This window comes from Oratosquilla oratoria, chromosome 14, assembly GCF_046742065.1.
Source record: "Oratosquilla oratoria isolate Oo_2021 chromosome 14, ASM4674206v1, whole genome shotgun sequence".
Classification (NCBI taxonomy): Eukaryota; Metazoa; Arthropoda; class Malacostraca; order Stomatopoda; family Squillidae; genus Oratosquilla; species Oratosquilla oratoria.
The window spans coordinates 44173603-44186102 of record NC_134790.1 but is presented as its reverse complement, the minus strand read 5'-3'; the positions used below and the strand labels follow the sequence as shown (position 1 = coordinate 44186102).

Below are 12500 nucleotides of genomic sequence, written 5' to 3'. Positions count from 1 at the left end.
GATCAATAAAAGTGGCCTTTACTTACTTGAATAAAGAAATTGTAAAGAAAATACTAATCACACTGATTAGGCCAAAATTGTAGTACACAGCGACACTATGGTCACCCGGTACTAAATAAGAATATAAGGAAAATTGAGAGAATCCAGACAGCAGCTACGAAGATGGCCCCAACACTATCTAAATTTTCAAATGAAGATAGATTGTCAAAACTAGAATTACCGACTCTGGAACAAAGAAGAGAAAGAGGTGACTTATTGACCATCTACAGAAGTATAAGAGGTATAGAAATCCTTGATAGAGAAGACTTACTAAATTAGGATAAGAGAAACACAAGAGGATTTGGAAAGGGCCTCAAAAAGGACAGTTATAGAAGACCTGAAAAAGAACAGCTTAACCCATAGAGTGGTGAATCTATGGAACATACTAGACGAAACAATAGTGTGTGAAAAAACAATACAAGAATTTAAGAGCAAATTAGATATGGGATATGGCGAGACACAGAGACGGGATACCACGAGCGTAGCACCCCTTCCCGTAAGATGCAATTAAATACTGTAGATACACACTCATACATGCACACACGATAACGCTTATCCTATTTCGCTAAGCTTTTAGGAAAAAATTACCTTGGTAAGTATATCTTTTTTAGGGGGAGCTGAGATGAGATTTTTTTTTACACCTTCTGTCCTGTTCACACTTTTATCAATTTTCAAAGCTTTGGGCTATAAATACCTTCCAGTAAGAAATCCCAATATATTTTTGTTCCAGCCTTTCATCTGAAAACTAGTATATTCAACGATATTATTATTATTATTATTATTATTATTTTACTAAATCCTTGGAACTTTGCTCCATTTCCTGGAGAAAGATATCTTATATATATTTCAATATTTCACTGGCATATCATTGTAGCATTTTGTTGACGATTTAATTTAACGCTTCACACACACACACACACACACACACACACACACACACACACACACACACACACACACACACACACACACACACACACACACACACACACACACACACACACACACACACGCACGTACGCACGCGCACACACACACACACACACACACGGCCCGGTGGCGGATTGGTAAAGCACTGGCCTCACAAGCCGGAGAACCGGGGTTCGATTCCCCGGCCGGGCGGAGACAAGTTGGGTTTGTCTCCTTTCACGTGTAGCCCCTGTTCACCTAGCAGCGAGTAGGTACGGGACGTTAGTCAAGGAGTTGTGACCTTGCTGTCCCGGTGTGTGGAGTGTGAGTGGTCTCAGACCTACCCAGAGATCTGCTAATAATGAGCTCTGAGCTCACTGCCGTAGGGTGGTGTCTGGCTGTCTCGAAAAGAGGCTGCAGCAGATCCGAGGTGAATACACACACACACACACACACACACACACGCACACACACACACACACACACACACACACACACACACCTCGTGGCGCTGTGGTTAGAGTTCTCGCCTGCTACTACGGCGTTCCGGGTTCGACTCCCGCCCAGAATTGAAATAATTTCAGTATCGCTGCGCTGTGAGGTGTTACTCCAACTCTCGGGGGCGGGGAGTTAGGGGTGTGTGTGTAAGGTCACAGTATTCCCCATAGATAGGGCATGCGAGCTCTGAGCTCTCATTCGGGAGGTTAATAACTGTTGATCACGAGTCTAACATGTGATCCAAGATCATGGTGAATCACACGCATACGGCTTGATGGCGCGGAGGTACCGTTTGCTAGCGCTAATTTAGTGGCCCGAGTTCGATTCCGGCCCAGGGCTGATTTGATTTCAACACCAATGCACGGTGAGTCGGCATTTCAACTCTCGTGGACAAGTTGTGCGTGTGCGTGCGCGCACGCGTGTGTGTGTGTGGCCCCAACATTTTCAAACCTGTCATATGAGGAGAGAATGTCTAAATTGAAATCACCTACTTTGGAACAAAGAAGAGAAAGAGGTGACCTGCTGACTATCTACAGAATCATGCAAGTCACGGAAGTCCTTGATAGAGAGGACTTACTAAATTGGGATAAGAAAAATACAAGGGGACACGAAATGAAAATCAAAAAGGATAGTTATAGAAGAGACCTGAAAAAGGAACAGTTCTCCACACAGAGTGGTGTACATCTGGAATAAACTGGACATAACAATAGCGCGTGCAAAAACTATACACAAATTTAAGAGCAAACTAGACACTGCGAGATACAAAGACAGGACATCACGAACATAGCTCCCCTTCCTGTAAGATACGACTAGGTAAACACACACATGTATATGTATATATATATATATATATATATATATATATATATATATATATATATTTATATATATATATACAGTATATTTATGTATATATATATATATATATATATATATATATACAGTATATATATAAACATATATATACATATATGTGTGTGTGTGTGTGTGTGTGTGTGTGTGTGTGTGTGTGTGTGTGTGTGTGTGTGTGTGTGTGTGTGTGTGTGTGTGTGTGTGTGTGTGTGTGTGTGTGTGTGTGTGTGTGTGTGTGTGTGTGTGTGTGTGTGTGTGTGTGTGTGTGTGTGTGTGTGTGTGTGTGTGTGTGTGTGTGTGTGTGTGTGTGTGTGTGTGTGTGTGTGTGTGCAACAAAATCTGCCCTGTACTCACGCGTCTGGCACTGGTCTTCGCTCCAGCAGAGGCGCCTCCCTCCCGGTCGGAGGGACGGACATCCAAGGGTCTCCGGGCACCGGTGGCAACCCTCAGCTCGGTTACGCTGTCGGGGTGAGAAATGTTGAGAATGAGGATAAGTTATATCTGCTAATATATCCTCTTTGTTGAAGTATGGAAGACAGATAAGGGAATGAAAATGGAACACTTTCCTTTGTCTTCCTCACCACCCTTCCACATATCCCCTATGGTTGTGATGCTATCTTGGATACTGATAAGGAATGTTAGGATAACAAGGAAAGTGGGATATGGGATATTTCTGGAGTCACCCTCTGTCCCTAAAGGTCCGTCTTGCTCGGTGCGATTATTAGCCCACTACCACAGCCAATGGTGGGTGACGCGCATCCTACTAACTGGCATCCTAATTGGGTAAACGTGTTCAGTTAAAATTATCAGCCTAGTGCTTTGTAGCTTGAAGCAAAGCAAACTCATTCAAAAACAAGTAATTAGTGCTCTAGACAATCGTTTGACTATTACTACCGACCCATGAACGATCATCGTTTAACAATAATTGCACCGAACTAAACGTACCTAGAGCTCTTCGATGGTCATCTTTGCTTGGACTGAACGAAAATCTACAGTACACAGCTACGGGAATATGGTGGTGAAGAGCATAATGCTCCAGAAGTCAGCGACTAAAGCCGTCACCTTTGCCCTATGAGCTTGAACTGTTAGGGTAGATAACAGTCACTGCTGGAGAGAAGTGCAGGACTCGAACCCGCGGCTAGGAGGATGCGAGACCCACACACATCCGACTACACCCCTAAGTCTGTTCAGATTGGTACGTAAATAATCCCTACCACAGCTCTGGTAGCAAATTAAAATGTAGCCTATAAGTGGATGACTAGTACGCTTACTATGCAGTAACACTCTAGACAAGTGGTTCTCAGCCTGAGACCCACGAACCACCTAGTGGACCGCAGAATTTCTCTAGTGAGGCTACAAACCAAAAACTAGTTGTAGTTTGCGAATGACACGATTGTACTCAGTGCCGAAGTGATCTCGAAAAGGCTCAAGAACAGCAACGTATAAGTGTGTTGTACACGAGGAAATAGGTTGAGATCCCCCGGTCTAGAGTAAAGGGCCATTTACACGGTCGAACAGTTTGACAAACCCGTTTGTCAGACAAGTGCTTGAAGTGATGTTTGATCATGTGAATGGGTTATTTGGTCGTCAAACACGTTTATCGAACGTGTTTGACAACCAAATACCCTATTCACACGGTCAAACATCACTTCAAACACTTGTCTAGCAAACCGGGTTTGTCAAACCGTTTGACCGTCTAAATGCCCCTTAACACGCAAGAACGTTGAAGACCTCTTACTCACTTTGACGTAGTTGTCCTCACGGTCCCCGGTCGTGATGGCTTCCCAAGCCACCGTCTTGACGAAGCACAATTGGCTGTTCTTCTCGATCCGGACGAACCCCCGAAGGATACTCGTGAGGGAGACGAGACCAACCTCCGTCAAGTCAGGAACTTCGTAGATGACCAAAGCGTAGTTGTGGAACACTACTTTCCCTCTGCACGTGGAAAAAGAAAAAACAAGCGAAGATGAATGCACAGGAAACCTTGAAGTTAATCAAATAACGGCTGCCATTCAGTGACTTTTCAAGGAAATAAGAAAAATAGTTTGATAGTTTCCCCAGCTCACCTGATGACAGCCAGGTTCGGGAAAAGGCCCCTGAGTGTGGTGAGGTGGAAGACGCTGTAGACGAGGACGTGGTGCGTCACTTCCCGCAAGTTCGGGAAAGAGAAGTTGTTGAACTGGTTCGACTTCTGCAGTAGTAAAAGAGCACCCTCAAGGCACCGGAGAGGTACAAATAAAAAAATAAAAAAAAAAGCGACTTGTTTGTGTATTTGTGTCGAGACTGGTGATCAAAACCCGAGCCACCATCAGTGCAGAGCACCAAAAAGATGGCAGGCCCGCACGCACGCACACGCACGCACGCACATACACACACACACACACACACACACACACACACACACACACACACACACACACACACACACACACACACACACACACACACACACACACACACACACACACACACACACACACACATATATATATACATATACATATATATTATATATATATATATCACATATATTAATATACATACTCACGCACACACACACACACACACACACACACGCACATATATATATATATATATATATATATATATATGTATACATACGCACACACACACATACACACGGGTTGCTGGTGGAATAGTTACCGTTCCCAGCCGTCATGCAGCAGAACCAAGTTCACGCACCATTCAATGCCTAAAAATTCACACTAATACTGCAAGTCGTCACTATCACCTTTGAGTAAGGGGGTGGTTGTGTGTTGTGCGTAAAGACACAGCATTACCCAAATAATCTGACTTTATAAGAAACTAAGTTCTCATCCAGAAGGGTAATAGTTGTCGATCACATGTCCAACACGTGATCCAGTACCATGATGATACATGATACACACGTAAAAACCTACGCTCGCAGTGTGCAGATATAGTGGAAGTTTTCATTTATATGTCGCTTTAACATGATATGTTTTCCCAGCCCTTAAACAATACAAATGGCCGGATTTAACTAGAAATAATTTCGCCATGAACAACCTACTAATGTTGTTACCTGTAACATATTTACAATAGAGACAGCTGAACAAAACAACTGTTTGTTTATTGTTGATTTGCAATGTAGGACATTTTACTCCTCTCCTGGCTAAACAAGTGCTTATTTATTTGTTTGTTAGTGTTTGTGTGTTTTTGTTTGTTTGTTGCGTTTTTTGTTTTTGTTGATCTGCCACTTGGTATATTAATCCCTCTTTGTGATTTAATTGCTTCTGAATGGCTCAATTAATTAAGCATTTCATCCCTAGATAATCCATTCATTTTTTTTTATTTTCCATTATAGACGATATCAATTTCATATGAAGATGTATTTCTGCATTTGCTGTGGCATTCATTGAAGAAAAGTGGGATTTAGTCCTTAACGTGTTTACATTCTTATTTACTGTTCAGAATATAATTTTGTCACTCAGACCTAAAAGTTAATATTTTTGTTTGCGTCCTACCCCAAGTACCCTCCTTTAGAACAGCCCTGAGATAAACAACATACTTCCAGAAACTACCATTATTAAACTCCCTTCAACACCACTATTCCTCCTCCTCCTCCTCCCCTCCTCCTCCCCTCCTCCTCCTCCTCCTCCTCTTCCTCACCCTCCTTTTCCTCCTCATCGTCACCCTCATTCTCCTTCTCCTCATCCTCATCTTCCTCCTCCTCCTCTTCCTCCTCCTCACCCTCCTTTACCTCCTCATCGTCATGCTCATCCTCCTTCTCCTCATCCTCATCTTCCTCCTCATCATCCTCATCCTCATCCTCCTCGTCTCGTCTCTCCTTTCTCTCCCTCCTCTTCCTCATCCTCCTTCTCCTCCTCCTCCTCCTCCTCCTCCTCCTCCTCCTCCTCCTCATCCTTCTCCTCCCCTTCTTCCTCCTCTTCTCCCTCGTGGTCGTATCCCTCACTTTTTTTTTCCCTATTATTTGCCATTTTCTTTACCTTCCTCCTCACCCTTGAACTTTTCTTCTTCCTCCTTCTTTTCACCCCGTCTCTGCTCTCTCCTCGTCCCTATCCTTTCCCCTCTCTCTCCTTCCTTCTCTCCCACACCCCCTCTCTCTCCTCTCCTCTCCCTCCTCCCTCCCTCCACTCCCCATCCCCTCTCCCCTCCCCTCCCCCTCCCCTCTCCTCTCCCCTCTCCATCCTCCCCTCCCCCCTCCTCCTCCTCCCTCTCCCCTCCCCCCCCCTCCTCCTCCCCCCCTCCCCCCCCCTCCCCCCCCTCCCCCCCTCCCCCCCCTCCTTCCCCTCCCTCCCCCCCCCCTCCCCCTCCCCCTCCCCACTCTCCCCCCCACTCCCCCCCCCCCTCCTCCCCCTCCCCTCTCCCTCCCCCTCTCCACTCTCTTCCTCCCCCTCCCCCTCTCCACCCTCTCCTTCCCCCTTCCCTTCTCCCTCCCTTCCCCCTTTTCCTCCCCCTTCCCCCTCCCCCTCTCCCTCCCCTCCCCCTTTCCCTCCCCCTCCTCCTCTCCCCCTCTCCCTCCCCTCCCCCTCCCCCTCTCCCTCCCCTCCCCCTCTCCTTCCCCCTCCCCTCCCCCTATCCCTCCTCTTCCTCTTCCCTCTCCTCTTTCTCTCTCCTTCCTCCAGCTACTTCTCCTCTTACCCAGTCCAGCAAAACAAAGTGAAGATGTCCTTCGATGACGTCACAGTGGCAGAGCTTCTTCAGAGCTGCTGCGTTGTTCCTCACGTCAATGCTGCCGCATACTGCCAAGAATGAAATTGATCTGTCACTTTCGCACTTTTGAAAAAACCTAAAGCGACTCCTTTGATCGTCGAGCAAAGAGAACAAAATACAAAGTGAATAAGTAGATAATTAATTAATTTGTTAATTGATTAATAACTGTGAGCACATAGAAACTGAAACATACATAAATAAAAGAAATATTAGTACACGAAGATCCACTGGAATACCACGATTTTTTTTTTTTTTTTTAATTTTCTGGTTCACTAAAGGATTCAAAAAAGACCAATATGATTGGATGCTATCCAGTTCGTCTAACTCATCGGATGTTCTAGTCTGCACATGATAGAATGAAAATAAAAATAAAAAGTATAAATCCTGAAGGACAGCCAAACATTCCCCACAGCTAAATAACATGGTCACGTGTAAGTTAGAGCTAATCCGAAAATTTTCTCCTCCAAAGTAAAAAAAGAGACAATGGACCAGCTTATCCTCCCGAGCGGACATGACCGCGTCTCAGTTCACGAGATCATCTGGAGTCACTGAACCCGAGTCGACGTGTCAGCTGAAGAGAAGGTACATGAATGAAGGTGACCTCCGAAGGCTCATTTGAATCAAATCAATAAGCTCTTTCAGCCCATGTGCTGCTGCCTCTCACCTGAAAGATGTTGTCTGGTGCAGAAGACTTCATGGGGTTAATGTTACTATTCGAAAACATTTCAACATAGTAGAGAGAGAGAGAGAGAGAGAGAGAGAGAGAGAGAGAGAGAGAGAGAGAGAGAGAGAAAGAGAGAGAGAGAGAGAGGTTTGTATTTCTCCACCGATAGTCTACTCCTCTATCTAATGGACAATATCTCCTCGAAGACGTGGTCGTATGGGACTTCTAAGGCACCAGACAGAAAGGAATAAAAGTATGAATGATCATCATTCTTAACTGAGTGAAGATTAGAAGAATACTATAAAGTGCATCATCACAAAAGAGTGGCCGACACCTTTTATGTCAAAGAATACGTACCTTTTATTTTGGCTAACAGAAAGAGATCCAATCAAGATTTGTAACCTGAATCCATCCAAGCTGAATTAAATCGTCTGGCGTTAACTAGACCAATCTCTGTGAAGTGCATTGTCGTCTGTCTTGGTTTTTTCTTCTGGAGACAATCTATTTCATTCGACGAAGGAAAACTGCTGACGGCACCAAGAACTCTTTTTCCTTCTTTCCTTTTTCGACACTTTTATTCTGGACTACAGAATATATTTCTGACAAACGACAATTTAACATATTCTGTAGGTCTGCATCAACCATGAAAATTCCTCATAGAAATGTATACTAACTCGAAATGTTATTAGAATCTAGACTGCAAATATGTACTTTTTCATTAAGAACGATGCAATAAAATGAACGGTCAGTGATTTATTTTATTATGTTTTTCGTGCTGTATTTTCAATCAATTTTGAAATACAGGGCATCACAAAAAATAAATGACTGAAATTTTTCGTAAGGTTGTCGCGTCTGGAAAACGATGGTCATCAGTTTAAAATTAAAGGAAAGTTTAGTCTGTTCAAATTGATGACAACCATTTTCCAGACTTAGCTGATAGCGCGGACCAATGGATTCAATATTACAAAACATTTTATCAACTATTCCAATTTAGTTTTTTATTTAATTTGTTTATTTATTAGCTTATTTCAATATTTATTTATCTATTTCTCTCTATAAATTTGCTAATTAATTTTATTCTGTCTTTTACTTTACTTTTTTTTTTTTTTTTTTTTTTTTTTTTTTTGAGGGATCACCCTATGTATGCACCAATCTTGCTTATTACTGAATATTACGAACGTCCTGCGGTCCGCCGAAAAGTCGTCAAAAACTTGAGATCCACTGCCCTGTTATATAATGATCCCGTCATATAATGAGATCGTCTCCCTTCCTTAACCCTTTCACTACCGAAAAGAATAGCCTGTAAGCAATCAAAATAATTACTAAAATTTGGAAACTAAAGGAGTGTGTTACAGTACAATACGTTCCTTTCCAGACCTCAAATCGGATAATTATTCAAGACTAAAAATAAACCAGCGTGTACAAAACATGTTCCGCATTACTGATATTTTCAAATGTTCTAACTTGTACATGATGCGTCTGAATGGGTGTATTTCTGCAAATTATTCAGACTACGACACATGATCTGTGTATCAAAATGGAAAGAAAACCTTTTAACATCGTCGAGAATTATGCAAAATGACATACTATGATGCCAATACCCTAATAAGGAACGATAACATGGCTGAAAGCGTTCACTAGCTACCGACCTAAACTTTGTCGATGTCCTTAATGACAGAGTCGAAGCTACCTAGAACTTGCTAAACAAACGATTACGATTAATTAGCCAACAGGATGTGTGGGGGCACTCGGCTCGAATAATGGAGGATACGCTCGGGACAAAGATGCCAAGTATCGTAAGATTTCTTAATTTTTTTTTTTTTCACAGAACTTAACAGCTCGGTGTTTATTATATAAGCACTGAGCTGTTAAGAATCACCTAAATACTATTTAGGTGATTCTTACTGCTTATTGCAAGAAATTATATGCGATTGTAAACTCTGACTCACATTATAGCCAATATTATAGCCTCATTATAGCCTCATTATAGCCAATTATTGTAGTATATAGCGTGTGATCATTTTTGACAGAATTCAGAGTGGAAATATATCTCGATATTTTGTACCTAATCCACTAAATATAAAAATGTGGAAACAATGTTAAGCCAAATAGCATAACTGCAAGCCATGCAAGAGTATTTCTCTATGCATTCATAAAGAAAGTGTTCCTGAACCATGGTGCGATGCTATATTGGTTTCCAAAAGACCAGACTATAAAACTGTTACAATTTTTTTAGATTTTTTCTAAGAGTTTCACTGATGAACTAGGAGTTTTTAGATGAATACCAGCAAAAAGAAGAGTCAGAATATAGAAGCGGATACGAGAAGAGACAGTATATATCTCAAATGTTTGGAAAAAATGCTTACTAAATATAGAAATATCGCCAGAGGCTCGATTCTTGTGTGTGAAACGCAAACTTTGTAGTGTATAATTCCAGCTATGATCTACGAAAAATGAAGCTTGGAAATTGACGAAAGGGATGACAATTAAGTTACGAGGAGGAACGAAGGAATCAAGAGTGCTAGGAATGACACTGTAATGAAGGAAGGCAGGCAGAAGGCAAGTTAGGTGAGAGAGCAACCCGGAGTGACAGTGTGGAGGCGATAAAGGAGAGGAAATAGAACTGGGTAGGGTAAGTAGCCGGAAGGGAGAATGACAGATGGAGTGAGTATACTGTTGAATAGACGCCGCAAAATGGGAAGCGTGGAAGAGGGAGACTAAACAGGTGGAGACACTATAGAAAAGTTTGCAGGGGTAGTACGCGCTGAAACTATCAGTTGTTTTAAGAAACGATTAGACAACTTTATGGATGGGGATGACAGGTGGTGATGGATACGGAGCTGCCTAGTGTAGGCCTTATGGTCTCTTGCAGTCTCCTTCATTCTTATGTTCTTTGGGGTAATTTGACAGAGGCTGGTTCATTTGTGCGATTAGTGAAAAATGTCGGGAAAGGTCTTTGTTCAGCAGTAGACTCCGAAAGGCCAATGACGGAATGCTCCTCCACTATTTTCTAAATGTTTCTTGCGACATTTGACACTCCCCCCCCCCCACAAAAAATATGAACTGAGTTATCGAGATCTTCCAGCAATTGAGGTCATGATAGTATTTCGTCGGCAATAACCAGCTATTCTATACTTGAGGACATCAACGCGCCAAAGAGGAGACGCAGAGGTGGTGGTAAAGGAAAGATTTAAGGAGATTTTAGGAACAATAGAAGCTTAAATATATTACCATTCTTTTCCGAGTGAAGGTTAATATCTTATTATAAAGAAATGTTAGGTGACTGGCTCGTAGTGGTATCACTAAAATCACTAATAATTATGTCAACGTAAAACTTATGTAGTAGATACCCCAGTCGAGTCGTGACGTCATATTGCTCTGGAAAAATAAGACAAGACGGATGCCAGCCTTGTCATCCACTTCTTTCTCGTCTACAGACATGTGGGAGAACACAAATCTATAGATTACCAATTACAAAACACCATCAGCACTCTTCAGACCAGGAGCAAATCCTGCAGATAGATAAAATATTTTGATGTTTTCCAGAAAGAAAATACGAGTATAGGAGACTTATGTCGTCAGCTTGAGCAGATTAATCGAGGCACTCGTAGTTTCAACTTTACTTACTCTGAGAATTGAGTTAAGCTATACACAATTGAAAAAAAAAAACAGAAATTAGGTCAACGTAAAGAAACTGAAGAGAGTAGGCGGGAATGTTGACTCAATACGGATAATCACCGTAAAACTTCTTACAATTTCTGCAAGAAAATTTCGTTGACTTCATCTTGCAAGGAGTATGCAGAGCTCATTCCCTTCAACACGGGGACTGTTGACTTCCATCAGACTGAAGAAAAATATATAGAATAGATAAATAAATTAATAAATAAATAAACAGATAGCAGTGATGGATTGCTTTGTTAAGGTAGCTTTAATTCCTTTAGTCCAGAAGGCATTTCTGTGATAAGTGAACCCGTTGTTGCCAACTAACGCGAATGGGATTGTGGAGACAACCCATCTCCCCACCTTTCCACCTTTCCACCTCTCCACCCAGAGGCATGGCGAAAATCAGGTATACACAGACTGGCCCTAAAGTCATTTGAAGGCTCTGTCCTCCACCTCCCATCCTCATCCTCCTCCTTTTATCATCATCACCACCACCATTCCCATCATCATTCTCTTCATACCCCTCTTTTTTCACTGCCTCCCACTCCTATCCTTCTTTCTTATCTTTCTCCTTCATCTCTTCGACCAAATTCTTATTTCCTTCACCTCACTGCCTCATTCCCTTGTTACTATTTTACCTCCTCTTCCTTCTACTTGTCATCTCCTCTTCCTCTTCCTCCCCTCTCCTCCTCATCCTCCTCCTCTAACTCCTCTTCCTCTTCCTCCCCTCTCCTCCTCATCCTCATCCTCCTCCTCTCACTCCTCTTCCTCTTCCTCCTCCTCCTGCCCGACCAAATATTCTCTCCCTCTACTTCTTTTTCCATTCACCATTTTACTTTTTTCTCCTTCTGTCTCCCCTCCGCCTCGTCCCTTTTTTTTTCCTCCTCCTCCTTCTCTCTCTTCCTCCTCTTCTTCCTCTTCCTGCTGATGTGAAAGACAGCCCCTGTCCTCCTCCTCCGGTGTATAATGGGGATTTGGTTGACCAGCAGCCTGCTCGGGTATGAGTTCATTCATCTTTGAGCTGAATAAAACTGTCTGGTGTCTAATACAAAAGAAAATAATATGTTATGAAATTAATGATAGGCTCTTGTTTCGTTTTGGTTGAAGCTACCTCTCGGTTGGAGAGAACTGCCTAGCGTTTAACAAAAAAGTTGTACATTTC

General features: G+C 42.5%; 1 protein-coding gene across 1 annotated transcript in view; it reads right to left on the bottom strand.

The window, feature by feature from the left end:
* Positions 1–12500, bottom strand: part of LOC143032640 (insulin receptor-like) — an 83423-nt gene that overhangs the window by 50693 nt on the left and 20230 nt on the right. Inside the window, exons 2-5 of the mRNA XM_076197516.1 lie at positions 6940–7040; positions 4365–4489; positions 4041–4233; positions 2653–2758 (exon numbers count right to left, since the gene is read on the bottom strand). Of these exons, the coding sequence (XP_076053631.1) occupies positions 2653–2758; positions 4041–4233; positions 4365–4489; positions 6940–7040 (525 nt within the window). The remainder of the gene's footprint in view (positions 1–2652; positions 2759–4040; positions 4234–4364; positions 4490–6939; positions 7041–12500) is intronic.